Below are 20,245 nucleotides of genomic sequence, written 5' to 3'. Positions count from 1 at the left end.
AGGGGCTCATGACCCCCACAACTTCCCCTCCCTAGATCCGCCCCTGTCGACAGCATCATGCAAAAGGGGGGCGGAAGACGCAAATAGAATTTCCCCCAATATACCCCCAACAACAAGAAGAAGAAAAAGAAGAATTTTCTCAACGAAGGAGCACACAGACAAACAGACATGACAACGACAAGACGAAAGAATAAGTTTTTTCCAATTTGAATTTAAAAAATAATTCAGTTTAATTCTATTTTTAATTTTTTAATTCTTTGAATTTGATTTGTTTAGAGTTTGGTTTACATTTTCTACCATTTGGCGCATATTTTGTATATTTATCGCGGTAAAGGTCTCCTGGACAGTTTGAAATACTTTCAATTCTTCTTGAATGATGCTTTGAATTTCAAGATATTTGTTGTTTTCTGCTTCAATTGCAGATATCATCACTGAATTCTGGAATGTGTCTCTTTTTTGTTTTGTTTTTCTTAAAGTAAACTCGGATTTAAAAACTTACCTCTAAGAATTGTTTTTTTAATTCTTCAACTTTATTTTGTAATTTATCTTCATCGTCTTTTGTATAGCCTTTGGCATGATTTAAATCTTGATGAAGAAGCACATTGGCGGGAATTGAGAAATTTTGTTCATCGAGTTTTTCAATGGATTGTAGGGATTTCTCGAATGAGGCAAACATTTTTTCGGTTAAATCTTTTTGGATATTAATCAATTTGATGGATGTGTCTTGGGAGAGATTGGATTTTTTGATTAATGAATTAACCAAATGTTTGAGAAGTGATGAGAGGTGTTGCTTGATTACATAGCGTCCTAGGTTTTTGGGAGAAGTTGGGGATTTAATTTTGTTGGATATACCAATTTATAATAGAACTTACTTTCAAGTTTCATTTGTTCAACAGAGAAACCAAAATTTTGTATTTCATATTCGGCATTTAACATTTTTAATAGGAATTTATTTATTTTTCACAATTGTTTGTTATGAATTTTGTTTTTAAAAAATGTCGTTAAATTTTGACAGATAGGTAGAAGGGGAAATCGATGGATTTAACGAAGGGATATTTTTTTGCATTTTTGTGAAGTGCGTTCAGGTATATATTTGAAGAGGCAGCATTCAAGCCTGTTGGCGAAGCAAGTAATGAAACCAGAACCAGTTAAAGGCTGGTACGCTGCTCGCGCTAAATTTAAGCTGAGATAAAATTCCCATACAAGTTATCGATAACTTGTATGGGATCCATTTTATCACGGCTAAAAATTTTCGATAATTTGTATGGGAGCTAAAATTTAGCGCGAGCTGCGTACCAGGCTTTAAGCAGCAGATAAATATTTCCAAAGGAACGCAGCTAATAGCTTTGTTCCTTTGGCCTTTAGTCAATACTAACAATTTTGCTTCTATAATGCTTTACAGAAGCAACAATTGCATCTGTAACAGCCATATTATTCACTAGTTTAAAAAATACATCTGGATGTAAAGAAATTGAAATGTTTAGTCACCTGCGACTGCGAAAAGCTTCGCCGCACGGCAGAAATCAACTCGTGAAAAGTTCCCATAAACTCGATTTGGTTTAAAAGATCCTTTAAGCCTGGTACGCTGCTTGCGCTAAATTTTAACTCCCATACAAATTATCGAAAAATTTTATCTGAGCTAAAATGAATCCCATACAAATTATCGATAACTTGTATGGGAATTTTAATCTCGGCTAAAATTTAGCCCGAACAGCGTACCAGGCTTTAAGCCGAGATAAAATTCCCATACAAGTTATCGATAATATGTATGGGTTCCATTTTAGCACGGCTAAAATTTTTCGATAATTTGTAGGGGAGCTAAAATTTGGCGCAAGCTGCGTACCAGGCTGAACACCTGAACGCAACACAAAAAACACAAATTCTTCGAACACTTTCATTTTTCAATAACATCAATGTTATCGGTAAGCACGTTGTTTTTTGTTTTGACTTTTTCAAAATTTGAGTTGTCAAAAAATTACTGCATGCTACAAGAAAGTTTCTCATTTTCGTTCTAAAATTTTAAAACAAGTCAACAAAAATGTATCAAAATCTTTTCAAAAAACCACGAATGACCGATGCCAAAGTAGAGGAAGCTCCACCATCTGGCCCACACACTGTCCAAGCCCGTTTAATATCAGATACTGGTGAAGAAGCGGGTCCTCCCATTGATCTCCCCTCAGGAATTTCAGTCGAACAACTCGGTCTCATATGCAATGCACTGCTCAAAAACGAAGATCCAACACCGTATTTGTTTTTTGTCAACGAAGATGAAATCAAGCAAACCCTAGACAAAACTCTCGACTTGAAAACAATTGACACAGAAAATGTCATTGACATTGTTTACCAGCCACAGGCGGTTTTTAAAGTCCGTCCAGTTACACGATGCACAAGTTCTATGCCTGGACATGCTGAAGCTGTTGTTTCGATTGGATTCAGTCCAGATGGACAGCATTTAGCAAGTGGTTCTGGTGATACTACAGTCCGCCTGTGGGATCTCAACACAGAGACACCACATTTTACATGTTCCGGCCACAAACAATGGGTTTTGTGTGTCTCATGGTCGCCGGATGGTAAAAAACTTGCTAGTGCATGTAAGGCGGGAGTAATATTGATTTGGGATCCCGAAACTGGCAAACAAATCGGAAGACCTTTGACGGGTCACAAGAAATGGATCAATGGCTTGAGCTGGCAGCCATATCATATGGATCCAGAGTGCCGAAAAGTAGCCAGTGCTGGTGCTGATGGAGATGCTAAGATTTGGGATACTGTTTTGGGCCATTGTCTTATGACTATTGCTGGTAAGTTGTTTTAAAATATTGACCCTATTTCATAAAACTGCAAGACTAATAACACTGCCCAACGCACAAAAATTTTCCAGGCCGTTGTTTATCATTTCTTACTAAATTTGGAGTACAACATTAGTTTTTTCTAGCAGCTCTAGTTTTTAAATTATTCAAATAGTACATGAAAACGCAAAAGCGCAAAATTTTAAACGATTTAGTAAATTGCTAAAGTCATTTAGTAAGTTACTAAGTTCAAAATCAGTCTGCTTTTTGACTTAGTAACTTACTAAAATGGCTTTAGCAATTTACCAAATGCATTATAGGTCCGATACAAAAATTTTAACAAACAGTTAAAATAAGCATAAATTTAAAATTTTATATAAATCTTTCTGGAAAAATTTTAAAAGTTGGAAATTGTTGGCCAGTGTAATTATTTGTAAATTTGTAGCTAGTAAATTATCAGCAAATTTTTGTTTCATAAAGAATTCGAATAGACTAATAGCTACAAGCATCATAGACTTGTAACTTTAAACAAATTTACTAGTGATAGACTTGTAAATACAACCGAATTTTTTACAAGAGTAGAAAGACTAATACAAAAAATATGGTTTCTAATTTTGGGTCATTAGCTCTTTGAATTTGCTTTATGGATATGGTTATATCACTAAAATTTAACTAAAATGATCAAGCAAGAATCCTCACCAATTTGGTGTTAATAAAAGAAAAAAATCTAGTTTTCTTTTAAAAAAAAGTGGTTGGCATTAAAATCAATCTCCGTTGTCTAGTGACAAATAGTCTTGGCTTTGAAATCTGTATGTATTCATCTCCCTGCAATTAAGAAGATAGGAGTTTTCCAGGGCAGGTATTTGCATTTTAAAGGATATAAGTGAAACAACTTGAACTTAACCATTTTCATGGAATCTCGTTAAAAATACTGAGTTGTAATTGCACTTGAATTTCCATATGCGTGAGAGACTAAAAGACTTAAACATCTCAAACATACAATTTAAAGATCTTTCCAAAAATATCAATACCTAATTTTATACGTGCAATAATTTGCACTAAATTTCAAATCGATAGCTTCATATGTAAGTGTTTGAAAAATGCGATTTAATTTTTTTTTACCTAATTCATCGCATTTGGAGCGCATAAGTTTGGGGAATATCTAGAAACTTTTGATGCTTCATATAACGCTAAAACCACTGAAAATGTTTTTTTTTTTTTTTTTAGATGATAAATACTTTTAAAACAATTAAGATTAAATTTAGTTATTTTTCCTTAAATATTAATTTGCCTATAGATAAATGCTTAGTTAATTTATGAGTTCAAGATTTTGAAGACAGTTGTAATAAAATTATTTTTCGGCAAAAATATTTTTTTTTTTTTTTTTTTGAAGATGTGAAGTGCATCAATGCTTTAATTTAAAAGAATTTCACCACATTTTGCCATTCAAAAACGAACAAATTAACGCTGATTCAAACTCAATTTTTAAGTGTTTGTATCTTTTTTTGCTCAAGGAACATACTCTTCTATAGCCTAATATTTAAACTACATGTTAAGACCATAATCTTGCAAAACCAATCTTTAAAAATAAAGCTATTAGCTTTTAGAGCCAATAATATTTATCACTTTTAGAAAATATTTATCATAATATTTCGTCTCTTGATGCTGCTACAGAAAGCTCGAATATTTGTTTATTTTCGTTACTCTTATTCACATTTGTAGTTTTTAGAAGCAAAATAATTTGAATTTGCCGGACTAAAAATAAATGAAAATTTATATGAAACAGAAAACTACAACTCCATATTTTATTTGTGCTTGTAACTACAACTCTACAAGTACAACACTTATAGTTTTATTAAATAGGGCCCTGGAGTGTTGTTTGTTAATTCGCTTTTTTCCTCTTCAAGGTCACGCTATGTCAGTCACTTCTGTTAGATGGGGTGGATCCGGACTAATCTTCACATCATCCAAAGATCGAACAGTCAAGATGTGGAGAGCTGCCGATGGAGTTTTATGCAAAACATTCACCGGACATGCTCACTGGGTCAATTACATTGCACTGAGTACAGATTACGTTCTTCGAACTGGTCCATTCCATCCAATTATGGATCGAAGGAAAAAATACACCGATATTCCAAGTAATGTTATCATTTAATTAATTTAATAGAATTTATTAATCCAATTTAACTGTTTTTTTTTTTTTTTTTTTTTTATAGAGGAAGAACTTAAAGAAATGGCTCAACAACGTTTTAATAAAGCTTGTCCCGATGGCGTCGAGTCATTTGTATCATGTTCTGATGATTTCACACTTTATCTCTGGCGATCAAATCAATCCAAATGCGTGCAACGCATGACTGGCCATCAAAACGTGGTGAACGATGTTAAATATTCTCCAGATGTAAAATACATTGCATCAGCTTCATTTGATAAATCAGTTCGATTGTGGCGAGCACAAGATGGAGGATTTATAGCTACATTCCGAGGACATGTTCAAGCTGTCTATACTTTAGCATGGTCAGCTGATTCGAGACTTGTATTAAGTGGAAGCAAGGATTCAACTTTGAAAGGTGAGTTAACTATGATATTATAATGTACCAAAGAATTAAATTTTAAGGAGAAAACTTTTGTAGATAGCTACATTCTGATGTTCTGCTCTAAATCATCTGAGTGTATGTGGCTTTTTTGGCAATCTTTGTTAGTCGAAATAAAATTCCATATAATACCTTTTATTTCTTACGATGGATTTCATATAACTTTTCCCTAAATTCTAGGAAACCTCTTTGAATATTTTAATAATTCAATAATATAGCCTCCAGTGCGGGTTTGTTGCGGGTAAATCAACCACAGATGCAATCCAGAGTATCAGAATCATTATGGAAAAACATCGAGATTCCTTGGAGGATTTGCATGTGGTATTGGTTGATTTTGAAAAAGCATTCGATCGACAACCACGAGATCTGATATGGGTGGCCCTCAGACAACAAGGAGTTCCGGAAACCTATGTGCGGATAATTATGGACATGTATGATGGAGCAGTTACTAAAGTAAGATGTGCAGCTGGAGTCACCGAAGAATTCGAAATCACAGTAGGTGTACACCAGGGAAGCGTCTTGAGTCCTCTGCTCTTTATTACCGTTCTTGATTACCTGCTTGAAGGCAAAGTGACGGACCCAAAAGTGCATCAGTTATTCTTTGCTGACGATGGAGCCATCATAAGTGAAGACCCGATATCCCTGCAACGAGCACTTGATGTATGGGCGGATGTTCTAGAAGGTAATGGGTACCGCATAAGCGCGAAAAAGACAGAATTCCTATGCTGCCCATTTTCTGATCCACACAGGCCTATTCCTGACATTTATTTGAATGGTGTAGTGCTTCCCGAGTGTGAAAAGTTTAAATATCTGGGGTCTATGATAAATAACGAAGGCACTTGTGATGACGATATCAATCATCGCGTAAGCGTAGAGTGGATGAAGTGGCGGGAAAATTCTGCTATCTTCTGTGAAAGGAAGGCTCTACACCGCAGTTGTGCGTCCAGCACTCACATACGGTTTACAATGTTGGACAATGTACAAAAAGTATGAGAGTAAGTTAACGGCAGCTGAGATGAAGATGCTTCGTATGACAGCAGGAGTAACAAAGCTTGATAGAATTAGAAGTACGAAGATCCGAGGAAGCCTTCATGTTAAAAACACCATCTCCCAAAAAATTGAACACGACCGACTCAGTTGGTATTGCCATGTTCAAAGGAGAGATCCTGAGAACCCCGTCAAAAAAGCAATATCATACAACGTTCCAACACGAAATAATAAGAAAGGTAGGCCTAAAAACTCCTGGTACAAGTAAATGCAAAAACACCAGCATTCAGTTGGCCTTAGAAAAGGAACAATACAAAACCGGGAGGCTTGCCGCCGATTTCTGAGGTCAACCCGGCGAACCCCACAAGCGGATCACTAGTGTGAAGTAGTAACGTGGGATAGTTATGATCCCCTCGACATCGAGATCATAACAGCGCCGAGAAAAAGGAAGAAGAAGAAGCCTCCGTGTCTGGGAGTGTGAATCTTAATAGAACGATTTCTGTTATGAGAAGGATTTTCTTCTTTTACTCGACAAGTGATAGGTGACAAGGTTTTTGCTATTAGATGATCCTTATTTCTGCTCCTCTATTTTGTATCTATCGCATTAAAAATCAACATTTTTCAATTACTATTAATTCAATTTCATTCCATAAAAAATTAGAATTTCGTTCATGTTCAAAATGTATCAATTCAGGATATTATGATTTTAAATGAAATTGCTTTAATTTGTATGAGATAAAATGTTCATAAGCTGGAGTTATAGCTATTTCACGGGGACCAACCCCGCCTATGAACTTGGTGGTAACACACACAAGTTGTTGCTGTTCATTCAAAACCTTTAATGTAAAGACGTTTATCGTCAGAATGGGGCAACCGGGTTCAGAGTGGTTTAATCTTTTTTTTTCGCTTTAGAAATGAAAGTAGTTGTCGTTTAAGCAAAAACTACCGATAAATTTGTTGTCTGATGCGCTATTAAAAAACTAAAACGTCTCGTCCGATTTATGTGGATGAAAAAAAAAAACAAAGCACATCGTCTTGTTTTTCGAACAAAAAATAAACTAAAACTGCGTGAAGTCGAAACTTGATTCAGACAAGTCTACCAAATATTCAAAAAAAAAAAAAAAAAAACGGAAAAAACCCGACAGTTCAATATCAACCCACCATATTTTATCGATATAAACCCTGCCTATTATTACATTAAAAATATGTGAAGTTGTATCGTGCAATTTTTAATTTAAGTTTGAATATCCCGAAATTTACCCACAAAATTGTCAGTTTTTCATCTTCTGTTGTTCAAAAAATTACAAAATAAATTCTGAACACATTTAGTTTTGTAGAGTCATTACAGTTAAACTTACCTTATCCTTGTTTTTTTGCTTATGAGCGTCTATTGATTTAATAGTCTTATAAATTATTTCACTGGGAAGATTATAAATCATAATATCGAGGTTGTTTTTCAGAAACCAAAAACTTCTTCCTTTTTCAAAAAAATATGTTTCTTAAAATATTATAAACACTCTTTCAGTTTGGAGTGTTGCAACCAAGAAACTCGCCCAAGAACTGCCTGGTCATGCAGATGAAGTATTTGGCGTCGATTGGGCTCCTGATGGTTCTAAAGTAGCTTCTGGTGGAAAGGACAAAGTCGTAAAACTGTAAGTAAACTCAAATACACTTCTCATTTTCTTCTTAAAAAACTTTTTTTTTCATTTCCTTCCAGATGGCAGTACTAAAATGAAGACAACAACTAGACGGTTTTTTTTTGTAATTTATAGAAAAAATAAAGCTTTTATTTTTAAAAAATCTAAATACATAAATTATGTATACAACTATAGTTCCTTCCACTTGGCAACATCTAAAATAGGTTCTTTGTCAAAATACTCTTTAGGAACAGCTCCCTCTGTTTGTAAAGCTTTCCTGGCAGCTAAAAATCCCAAAGCAATACATTCTTCTTCAGATTTGCCCCGCAACATATTGGCAATAAAACCACTCGAGAAACTATCACCAGCTCCAGACACATTAACTAATTTTGTAATCTTCTCGGTGGGATAAAATCGAATTGAACGTTCAACGGACGATGACGAATTATCTTCCAGAGTATCTAATAGCTTTTTATTTTTTCTCCTATCAACAATAACCCCATGTGCTCCCAAGGTCAATAAAATGCAATGGAAATGCTCATGAACAGATTCAAGTACTGTTTTGGCAAATGGTAGCAATTCCTTGTGATTGTCGTGAGGAATTTTCATTTCTTTTCCAGTTAAAATCTTCGATATCTCAACTAATTCATAAAGATTTGGCGATATGAATTTAATTCCATGCCAGATATCTTTTGGCAGACTAAACGGTTTCGATGCTATTCGCATATCAGTTGTTTCAAAGAAAACAGGTTTCTTATGCTTATTAGCAATTGTCAAAAGAGTTTCCATTGTTTCTAATGGCAAATTAGCATCCATAACAATGAGAGGAGTTTGAAACAAAATGTCTTCGTTTTTCAATATCAACTCCGGACTAATCGATCGATGGATTTCCATATTTCCCAAGACTATTTTACAGTCTCCACATTTATCAAATATCACTGAGCAAAGTGAAGTCGATTTATTTGGAACTTTAGCTATATCAGCAGTCAATGGCTCTGGTATTAGGTTCAGGAGACTTGCTCCCAACTCATCATTTCCAATTGCTGATATGAAATTCGCTGATCCATAAAGTTTGTAAATTCCTTCAGCCAGGTTTCGTCCAACTCCTCCGGCAGTTTGTTTGACTCTTACATCGTAGGTTGCACCATCTAATTTAAAGTCATCTTGGAGAGTCATTGAAAGATCAAGAATAGAACCTCCTATCACAACGGGAGGATTCTGTCCAGACTCACATCTTCTCGGTGAGGAAGTTTTGCAATAAGCTTTTGCTATTTGAGCAGCGACTTTGGCATTGTTTCTAATCAAAGCCATGTTAGAAGCAAGACTTTTTCCCTGAGTCAACTTCGAGATGGCTGCCAAAAGGAATGGAGTCACAGCTTTTCCTTCAATTCCATTCTCTTTGGCTTCGAGTAGAGCCTTTTTAATTGCTTCATTGATTTCCTGCTTGTCCATTGCATGCTCAATGGGAACAGGAACTGCAATTAACATTCCTGACTCAAGTTTCAAATCAACTAGTGACTGGACAAGTTTGGCAGCCTCGTCAGGAGTATCTACATTGTAAGGAACCTTACAACCACTGTCAGTGGTGTAAAAGTCTGGGAAGCATCCCCCAGGACTTCTGAAAGTGCTTACACACACTCCTTGAGTTTCAAGGAATTCCAAAGTTCTTGGAATATCCAAAATCGATTTGACTCCACTCGAAACCACACAAACTGGAGTTCTACCCAGTTCGACCAAGTCAGCCGATATGTCCATGGTGTTTTCACCTTCACGGTGTACTCCACCAATTCCACCGGTTGCAAAGATTCTTATGCCAACCATATTGGCAATAATCATTGTCCCTGCAACAGTTGTTCCTCCTGAAAGAGAATTACCCACAACAACTGGTAAATCTCGTCGAGAACATTTGATGACATTTTTTGGATCTGTCCAAGCGAGTTCTTTGAGATCTTGTGAACTTAAACCGACTTTAATTCTTCCATTAAGAATTGCAATTGTGGCAGGAGTTACTCCTTGTGATCGAACGATTTCTTCGACTTCGAGAGCAGTTTCGAGATTTTGTGGATATGGCATTCCATGAGTTATTATTGTAGATTCGAGAGCAACAATTGGTTGTTGTTTGTTGAGAGCATTTTGGACAGATGGGTGGACATCTGTGAGGGATTTGTGGGTTGTGAACGAACGACGAAGGGGTTGAAGGGAGTATTTTAGGTGACGGTAGAGGGAAGACATTCTGAAAATATTGATAAGGATAATCAAAAGGAATTAAAGTGTTAAAAATTAATTACCTGGGTACTAACAAAGTTTAAATAAATAAAAAAAGGAATTTTAAAAAATTCGTGAAAGCATGAAAATGCGACCACCTTTGTTTTGTTTATCACCAAGAGAAATGTCAAATTTCAACAATGCCCAAAAGTTTTGTACTGGTAGAAATGAACCAGTTCAGTGCTTTTTATAAAAAGATTTAAAGCCTGGTACGCTGCTCGCGCTAAATTTTAGCCGAGATAAAATTCCCATACAAGTTATCGATAATTTGTATGGGATCCATTTTAGCTCAGCTAAAATTTATCGATAATTTGTATGGGAGCTAAAATTTAGCGCGAGCAGCGTACCAGGCTTAAAGCACCGAAGACTCAAATCACGGTAGTTGTAATTAAATTTTTTTTGTTGCTGTTGCGTACACAAAGTTACACTTACTGCTTTTTTTAAGTTTATATAATTTTTTTTTTGCTCATTGGAGATAATTGGTGATTTGGGGAAAGTGGGAGAAAAAATTTGTTCGTTTCCCTTCAGATGCGTACTAGGCATAAAGATTTATATATATTTTTTAAATAATTTAATTCCTTTTGTTTTTCAGTTTTAAAAATATTTAGCCACATCAAAAATGTATCCACACAGCCGAAAATTAGGGGTATTCACGATCCGATGCAACTGGTCTTGGATCATTGCAAAAGTGCAAAAGTGTAAAATCTTACAACACCCCAACTAACATTTCAGCTTCGGCTAAGGTATTACAAAAGCTACATTTCAGCTTCTTTTAAACTTTAGTAAGGTTGTTGGGCATGGAAAAAGGAGAACGTTATACAAGTTTGACCCTCTATAAGGCTCTTAAACGAAGCTTTACCGAAGCTCTACAGAAGCTTTGAGGTTTGACAGATAGCTTCGGAAGAGCTTGTATAGCTCTTTAATACATGTCTTATCGAAATTAAAAAAAACAACTACAAAAACAAAAAAGAATTCTTTTTTAACTGGTTTTAAATCATGAATTTTATCTTTTGATCTGATATTATATATAACATTCCATTAGTTTTTAGTATATCTATTAATAATAATTTTAAAAGTATATAATTTTTTTACCACACCCATGAATCGAACTTCGTATCTGCTTGGTGGTAGTCCATCACTCTACCCACTCGCCCATCCTAGTATATTCATTAATGAAATCAAAAACTTAATCAGTTCAAATAGCAAAAAAATGTCCGAGCTAAATTATTCAATGTCAAAACCAAAAAGTGTACGAGCTAGATTATTTAATATCAAAACCAAAAATCAAATACAAAATTTGGTAATTTCTGTAAAGCTTCTATAAATTCATTAAACAGGCTAATAAGAAAAACAAGCTTTCTTCGTTTAAGTTTCTTTAATAGTATTAAAACAACTTATTAGAAGTTGTTAAACAAGTCCGAACTTCTATAAGCAGTTAAATTCTGAAGCAAGCTCAATACAAGCTGTATACAAAGTAGAACCTGCGAAATTTCAATTTATAGAAGCTGTTGTGCTAGTTGGGGCGTACCAGGCTTGAACTAAAAAATAAGCTTTCTGCATTATTAATTTTGTGTTCGGAAAAACTATCACAAAATGAGTTTGAAAATTTTCACTTTTTGACTTTTTGCAAAAATATTCAAAATTCAAATAAAAAAAAATCAAGAAAAAACATCAGAAAATAAGTTTTAAAACAAAAAAAAAAAAAATTACGTTCAAGATTTCGCTGTGCTATTTTTGTATGTGAAAATTCGTTTTGCCTCAGCTGCGTACTAGGCTAAATTCTTGAATAAATTAAAGCTCGGCTAAATTTTGAAGAGAATTTTTAATGAGACCGAAAATTTATCTCGTATTTTCAAGTGTCAGAAGGCCTCTATATAGCTCTGGTTAAATATTCATAAAATGTTAAAAAAGCAAGTACTTGCTCTGACCACAGTTTAACCACTGCTAATGCACCAAAATTCGTATGTTAAAAATTTTATCCGAGGCTTAACCACATTGGAATAATCAGCCCTAAAGCCTGGTACGCAGATAGAGCTATATTTTAGCAGAAATAAAATTCCCATTCAAGTTATCGATAATTTGTATAGGATCCATTTTAGATCAGATGAAATTTTTCGATAATTTGTATGGGAGCTAAAAGAGTTTAAACGTGCTGATATTTGCTTGATGAAACTTGCGCATGTAGCCGAATCGTAATAAATTTTCTATAGTGTGTTGTCGGCCTTATGATATTTTTTTCTTGCCAAACAATGCCCCCATCACAGCTGATTTTGACAACTTCACAAAGTTGACATACCTCGCTCTTGCACGTGGTGAAATAAACAAAATATGAAATTTTTATTTTTCTAGACAAAATTATACAAAAAATATTAAAAATATTAATAACATGTCACGAGTAATAGTTAAAAATCTTCCCAAAAAAGTAAGTACCATCTAACCAATTCCAAACAATAAATTAAATTCCCAAATTTCCATCTAGATCACAGAAAAGAAACTCCGTGATCTATTCGAAGCTCAAGGAACCATCACCGACATTCAACTAAAGTACACAAAAGAAGGTGTATTCCGTCAATTTGCCTTCATCGGTTTCCGTTCCGAAGATGAAGCCCAATCGGCCATTAAGTATTTTGATAATTCATGCATTCAAACAAATCGAATTCGTGTAGAAACTTGTGCTGCACTTGGCGCCGAAGAGAAGCCACAATCTTGGAGCAAACATGCAAAAGATAGTAACTCTTTTCGCAAAGCTCATGGCATTGATGAGAAGGAAAGAGCTGAAAAAGAGGAAGAATATTTGAAGGAGAAAAAGAAATCGAAAAAGGTATCAAAGTTTGATGAAATCATTGGCGAGCATAAAGATGATCCACAATTTGTGGAGTTTATGCAAGCTCACGATAAGAATCGAACTTTATGGGCTAATGATGCTGAAATGAAAGAAAATGGGGATAAGGGAAATGATGACGATGAGGAATCAAATAAAGAAAGAAAAGTAAAAAAGGAAAAAGTTGAAAGTAAAAAGATTAAAGAGGAAATTGAAGATGAAGACGAGGAAGATGATGATGACGAGGATGAAGAAGAAGATGATGATAAAAAGCTCGCAGAGAAACCAATAAGTGATTTGGAATATATGAAATCCCTTGTCAAATCCTCTGATAGCAAAACACCAATAAAAAAAGACAAAAAAGACAAATCCAGATCGAATCTGGAACTCTTTACAATTAAGATCCACAACGTTCCATATAAGGCTCGTCGTCAAGAAGTCATTAAGTTCTTTAAGCCCCTCAAACCTTACTCTGTTCGTTTACCATCTAAAGTCCATGGTTTCTGTTACATTGGTTTCAAGACCGAGAAGGACTTTAACACTGCCATGTTGAAAAACAAGAGTTTTATCAAAGGCAAACAGGTGTTCTTCTCTGACTTTACAGAAAAGAATAAGATTTCAAAAGCCAAGGTCGATAATACTCCTCTTCCGACTATGAGTGGTAAACATCTCAAATGGCAGGAACAGGAAGAGTCTATCAAAAACGAAGAAAATATATCCGAATCTGGGAAAATCTTCTTCCGAAACTTAGCCTACACTGTAGTTGATGATGATTTGCAAAAACTCTTTGAGAAATATGGTCCCGTTGCGGAGTTAGATCTTCCTGTAGATTCAATAACTAGAAAGATTAAAGGATTCGGAACGGTGACGTTTGTTATGCCAGAACATGCTGTGCAGGCATTCTCTGAGCTTGATGGAACCACTTTCCATGGTCGTTTGTTGCATTTAATTCCTGGAAAGACTTTTAACCGAGATGAAGAAGAAGATGGATCACAAGATGAAGGTTTGTCGTGGAAGGAGAAGAAAGAAAAACAGCTGAAGAAAGCTGCACAACAGACACATAATTGGAATTCATTGTTTTTGGGCGCTAATGCTGTGGCTGATATTTTGGCTCGTCAGTATGAAACGACCAAAGAAAATGTAAGTATTCAACTTCTTTTAAATTGTATTCTTCATAAATATAATATTTTATCTATTTCTATCTATAATTATAACTATTGTAAATTCGAATACTTTAAGGTTAAAAAAAACGTCCAAAGTGGTACAACTACCGCCTTAAAAAAGTAAAAAAATGCAAAAACTTTGATTTCTTCACAGTTTCCTAGCGCTAATACCTACCGGTCCTAGTCCTAAATTTAGTACTGAAGTCAGTATCAACTCATTTCTTTACCCAAGCTCGAGGTCCTAAAACAGTCAATTTAGGACCGAGTAATAATTAGGGCTTACTCATCAAAATCGGCTAGTACCTGGTTATTATACCAATCGTAGGTACTAAAATCAGTACTAAGTGATTTCTTCACAAAAGTCGTAAGCCAATTGGTACTGAGTATTAGTTAGTACTCGGTATTTGTAAGGACTTCAGTAAATCAGTAGGTAGTCTAGCGGTTAGAACTTTAATTAAAACAATGGATTTCTTTCTGTTTAAGAGATACCAGGCAGATTTTTTAATTTCTTGGGCGTTATTTCGCTTGACAAGTGCCTTTTTGTTGATTTTAATGGTTTTTTAAAAAGTACCAAAAATAACTGAAATGAGAAATGCAATGCCGGAACGGAAAGATGTACCAAAAATTATATCGAATTTGTTCGATCTTTCCATAAATGGCAGCCATGTCAAGAAAGGTAGTCTTTACGTAGACGTTCCGCATTTGCATTTCTCGTGGGAGACAATGTTGGAAGCTATTTACGAGTAAAGTTACACTCATGCCTGAAAAAAGAGTAGCCTACGACTACCTCGGACTTGTCTATAAGTCTTGATAAAATATGACGAGTCGCACAGCAGTAATAATTGAACTTCTTATTCTTAGGGCTAGGGCCCTTTAATTTCGTAATATCGTTCCAAATGGGAAAATTTGGTCTTTAAATGCCTAATATAGCCTTAGAGCTGGTAATCAAATTCTTTCGTGCAGAAAATATTGCAATAGCAATTCAGTTTTTAAATTATGTAGGTAAAATGTACCTTGTACATACATATTATGGAACCAACCAAAATTTTTGGACAATAGATTTTTTATTTTTAATAGAAAAACAATGGCTTATGAAAGTATAAATGGAGCCATCTGTAAAAAACCTTCACTCAAAGTAGGATCTTTCGAGTCCATTTTTTGGGAGGAGTTAAACAATTCTTGAATTCAAAGCTATGGTATCACAAATGGATGTCCGACATCCATCTCCCAGTTTCGAACACAAAATTATATCTGTTCTATGTACAAATAATTAGTTAACAGGTCTGAAAAAATAATGCGACTCGCACCCATGACTTCTATGAGACATAAAAACACCAAAAAAAGAAATGTGCTTTTTAAAACAGTTTTTATTGAAATTAATGTAGATTGTAGATACAAACATCTATACGCAAACTGACTGTTTTAGAGCCGTTTGCTGAATCGAAACTTAAGCATTTATGTTCAACATAAATCCTTATGTGACAGTTTACGCAGAGGAAAAAGTAGGGAATAAGTGTTTATGTTCAACATAAATTATTTAAGTTTCGATTCAGCAAAAGGCCCTTATTTCTTAATATGATTATTCTTCAAAATTGTAGGCCCATTTTTAAACTTTCCATCCATCCAAAGATGATGATGATTGCCTTGTCAAGGTTATATTTATCAATCTTATAAAATGGGGTTTGGGAGTCCTCTGGAATTAATGGGTCATTGCTTAGGAGGTTCGTTTCATAATTATATGGCCGTAACCAATTTGTAGTTGTTGGTGACGTTTATTTCAATAGGATTCAAGTTAGCTCTGGTGTTCCTGAAGCTAAAGGAACCCATCTGGGCCATCCTATATGATATCTTTCTATTATACATAAATGATATGCCTATCATTCTAAAATTCTGCAAATATCTTTTATTCGCTAATGGCATTAAGTTTTTTGCTGTTATTTCTAGTGTCAATGATTAATTGGTCTTTCAAAATGAGCTAGATCCTCTAATTAATTTCTTTAAGAAAGAAGCCTTTAGCCTTTGTTGTAGATTTTTAAAGCTTATTATAACTCAGATATAAGTTTAAAAATAAACATTTTTAAGAATTTGTTGTTGGCTTATTTAACCCACAAATGTATTTCAAGAACATAAAATTTATATTTTCGAATCTGTTGATCATTATATCGTAGAATTAATAAATAAATAAATTTCATATCCAGCTAATACAAACTCAATTTTTAGATTCTTGACTCGCAAACAGGTGGATCTAGTGCAGCTGTACGCTTGGCTCTGGGAGAAACTCAAATTGTCATGGAAATGAAGCAATTCCTCGAAGAGAACGGTGTAAATTTGGATGTCTTCGAGTCTCAAACAGTAAAGCGTTCCAAAACTATCATGTTGGCTAAGAATTTACCTGCCGACACAGAAGTTTACGAACTTCAGCCTTTATTCGCGCAATATGGACCAATTGCAAGATTTGTCTTTCCACCAAGTGGAGTTACAGCTTTGATTGAATACACAGATGCATCTGAAGCAAGAACTGCCTTTAAGAAACTGGCTTATAGTAAGTTCAAACATGTGCCTTTGTATCTGGAATGGGCTCCTGAAGGTACTTTCAAGAATGAAGCCCCCACCAAAGTTAAGGAAGAAATTAAAAAAGAAAAGAAATCAATTGTTGATGAAGTGGTTAGTGAAAAGAAAACAAAGAAACAATTAAAGAAAGAAGACAAAGAACGAAGAGAACGAGAACTATTAGAAGAGCAAAAACGTAAAGAAGAAGAAGAAAAGGCAGAAAAGGCAGCCTTGGAGAAGGCAAAGAAGGAAGATGCTGAGAATTATGATGAAATGGATGACGATGAACCACCAGAACCAGATACAACTCTTTTCTTACGAAATTTGAACTTTAATACCCGAGAAGATGCTGTGAGGAATCACTTTAAACAAATGGGACAGATTCATATGGTGCAAGTGGCAATGAGAAAAGACCCTGAAGATCCTAGGAATAAAATGTCATTGGGTTATGGATTTATTCAGTTTAAAAAGAACTCAGTAGCTGAGAAGACACTGAGACAGATGCAATTTACACAAATTGAGGGTAATCAAGTGGAATTGAAGAGGAGTGATAGGACATTAAAGTGAGTAAATATGAAATTAATTCTGTTCTGAAACTAATTGTTACATTTTTTTTTAGGGTTGATGCAAAGGCAGCAACGGCGAGAAAAGTAACAAAAGGTACAAAACAAAATGGAACAAAAATTCTTGTGCGAAATATTCCCTTCCAGGCGAAGCCTAATGAAGTGCGGGACATTTTTAAGTAAGTTATCTTATCAAGTAAAGATATTTTTTACCAATTCAATACTAATGCCTTGTTTGAAACTATGAGCCTTAAAGCTTTTGAACGATCCTTTTTGGGATCAACGTCAATTAAAAAAATGAACTGGACTAGATTTTTTACTGGGACAATTTTATACGTCCATTTTTCCTGACTAAATCTTTTTTCTTTATGTCATCTTGAATCTCTCGAAACAAATACTTTTTCTCATTTTCTCAGTGCGATTGATATGGAGGATAGATATTTTGAATCTGCTGCCTTTAAGATCGCCGTATAATATTGTCTGAGATCTAAGTTCGTTCTTTAATGAAGTTAATTTTCTTCTTTTCGACGATTTTAATGATCTCGAATAGGATGAGTATTCTACCAATTTACTGTTTCACTTAAAGAGACTACATGTGGGGTTCGCCAGGTTGACCTAAAGAAATATCGGCAGGACTCCTCTTGAATTATTTCATGTCACAGCAAACTGAATGTGGGTGTGGTTGCCAGTGGCGTAGCATTGGTGGTACCCAGGGCGGCAATTATGGTTTCAGAATGAAAAACAGTCAAATCAAGCTTATAAATACAGTCGATTTTAATCATTGGAGAGGTTCAGAGAAGTTTGGGACTAAAGAATTAGTTAATTTTCGTGTCTCTGCTCGGTTTGCTTACTTCCAATTTAAGCAATTTTATTGAAAAGTTGGCTTGAAAGTTAGGCAAGAAAAATCAACCTAAATTTCGGTTCAGAATATGTCTAGTTCTTAATATTAGCTGAAAGTGTTTATTAAAAAAAAAAAAAAAAACAGAATACTCAACAAAAACCAATCGGTTTCATTGTTTGAGCAGTAAAAAAATTTCAAATTTCTTAATTGTTCGTATATAAACTATCCTCTGGGTTCCTGTAAATGTTTACTTATTTAACACTAGAAATTAGGTTTTTCTTTATAAAACCCTTCAAAAATCATTGTTCACCACAATTAAACGGGGCTGCAAAAAATATCCTCTTTTATCGTTTCTACCTTCAAAAAATTTACAACGAACGTTTTCCTCGGAATATATTGCTATCAACGGTTATGTTTTAGGAGACTGGTTTTATTGGATTTTTTTTTATGGAAAAAACTAATTTTTGAAGACCACGTTACGTTTATAAAAAAATAGACTATAATTTCACATTTAATATTACTCTTTTCTTCCAGGGCTTTCGGTGAAATACGAACTCTTCGATTACCTCTAAAAATGACCCCAGGCGAAGAGTCACATCGTGGTTTTGGTTTTGTTGACTTTATAACTAAAAGTGATGCTAAAAAAGCTTTCGATGCTTTAAGTCAGAGTACTCATTTGTACGGTAGGCGTTTGGTACTCGAATGGGCATCAACAACAGAAGAAAATGTCGGTGAATTAAGAAAACGAACAGCGCAAACCTATCAACGTTCCGATGTTAAAAAGAGTAAAAAAGGACTATTTGATATGGAAACCGATAATAATAATGAAGAAGATCAGAACGAAGAATTTTAGTAATAAATTATTTAATAGGAATAATTAATTTTTGTATAAATAAAACTAAATTTTAAATTTTCAAAATGTTTTGTTTTATTTTAATGTTTTTTTTTTTTTTTGTATGTTTCTCTGGCTTACATTTTATTTTTGTTTATGTATATACTATATTTATATATATGGAATACTATGATGCAAAAGTACAAAAAGAAGAAAAAACCTCAAAATCATATGATATTTCAGACGCGCAGATGCAGACAAAAACAGCCTTCCTTTTATTTTCTTATTTAGTTAATACATAATTATATTTTTTTTTTTATTTGTTTCGTTCAAAAAATCTTTATCATTAAGATACGCACGCGTAAGCTTTCACCAGATAAAATCAAAATTAAGAAAATAAAAACTTAATTTCAGTCCATTTTCGGTTCGGGTAGGATGTGTGTGTATGTATGTAATGTTTGTTTTGTTGTAATTTTTGTATACGTATATGTATCGAATTCAGACAATTTTTTTTCTTGTTTATTGCTAAATAAAATTTTAATAATAATAAACGTGTTGCTTATATTTTTTTTAAACTGCTGGCATTTTTGTTTTTGTTTTTTTAATTTTAAATATTGTTATATAAATGTATTTTATTTTTTTTTTTATTAAATAAAACATTATTTATGAAAATATGTTTGCATTATTATTATTGATTATAGAGGTTTGTTTGAATAACCTAAATTAATCATCTAAGATTTAAATTTTAAAAGTTATTATTGAAATCTTGTTTTTTTTTTTACTTTTTGTAGTATTGTATATCTGCTGCTATAATTTTTAAGTTTTTTTTTTTTTTGTCTTGAATAAGGTTCAATTTTGAAGGCGATACGTTGCAGTATAACACATAACTCTTTTTTTTTTTTAATTTTATTATTTATTTTATTTGGCAAAGGATGTTTTGTTTTCATTTTTTGTTATTATATAAATACCTATTTAATAGAACTTTAATAAACTAGTTTATATGAAGTGATCTTTGCTATTGTTTATTAGAACATTTATTAAAAAAAAAACCCAAAACCAATATACAAAAAAAGAACTGTTGAAACATACTGCAGCTGTGTTTAAAAAAATTTGATATACATTTTAAATGTATTTTATATACCTTCACGGAAAAACAAATTTCAAACATTTTTTTTAAGAAAACGTACAACAGTTATGAAATCTGCTATG

General features: G+C 33.8%; 4 protein-coding genes across 4 annotated transcripts; 2 read left to right on the top strand and 2 right to left on the bottom strand.

Annotated features, from left to right (window-relative positions):
• Nucleotides 1-211: 211 nt before the first annotated feature.
• LOC129911858 (uncharacterized) lies at nt 212-1,014 on the bottom strand. Its single transcript, XM_055989840.1, has 3 exons — nt 873-1,014; nt 500-807; nt 212-438 (listed from the first exon to the last, which is right to left on the bottom strand). The coding sequence occupies exons 1-3, from the start codon at nt 934-936 to the stop codon at nt 250-252; spliced, it is 561 nt and encodes a 186-aa protein (XP_055845815.1). The 5' UTR covers nt 937-1,014; the 3' UTR covers nt 212-249.
• Nucleotides 1,015-1,938: 924 nt separating this feature from the next.
• On the top strand, nt 1,939-8,170 carry LOC129911857 (protein Notchless). The gene is made up of 5 exons (XM_055989839.1): nt 1,939-2,798; nt 4,694-4,924; nt 5,003-5,353; nt 7,890-8,016; nt 8,082-8,170. The coding sequence occupies exons 1-5, from the start codon at nt 2,039-2,041 to the stop codon at nt 8,092-8,094; spliced, it is 1,482 nt and encodes a 493-aa protein (XP_055845814.1). The 5' UTR covers nt 1,939-2,038; the 3' UTR covers nt 8,095-8,170.
• LOC129911856 (uncharacterized) lies at nt 8,127-10,354 on the bottom strand. Its single transcript, XM_055989838.1, has 2 exons — nt 10,290-10,354; nt 8,127-10,234 (listed from the first exon to the last, which is right to left on the bottom strand). Exon 2 carries the CDS (start codon nt 10,231-10,233, stop codon nt 8,191-8,193), a length of 2,043 nt encoding a protein of 680 aa, XP_055845813.1. The 5' UTR covers nt 10,234; nt 10,290-10,354; the 3' UTR covers nt 8,127-8,190.
• A 2,195-nt stretch (nt 10,355-12,549) lies between these two features.
• On the top strand, nt 12,550-19,121 carry LOC129911855 (probable RNA-binding protein 19). The gene is made up of 5 exons (XM_055989837.1): nt 12,550-12,688; nt 12,746-14,227; nt 16,471-17,363; nt 17,420-17,542; nt 18,739-19,121. Exons 1-5 carry the CDS (start codon nt 12,653-12,655, stop codon nt 19,055-19,057), a joined length of 2,853 nt encoding a protein of 950 aa, XP_055845812.1. The 5' UTR covers nt 12,550-12,652; the 3' UTR covers nt 19,058-19,121.
• The last annotated feature ends 1,124 nt before the right edge of the window (nt 19,122-20,245 follow it).

Source organism: Episyrphus balteatus, chromosome 2 (genome assembly GCF_945859705.1).
Source record: "Episyrphus balteatus chromosome 2, idEpiBalt1.1, whole genome shotgun sequence".
NCBI classification, from domain to species: Eukaryota; Metazoa; Arthropoda; class Insecta; order Diptera; family Syrphidae; genus Episyrphus; species Episyrphus balteatus.
This window is presented reverse-complemented; position numbering and strand designations above follow the sequence as displayed.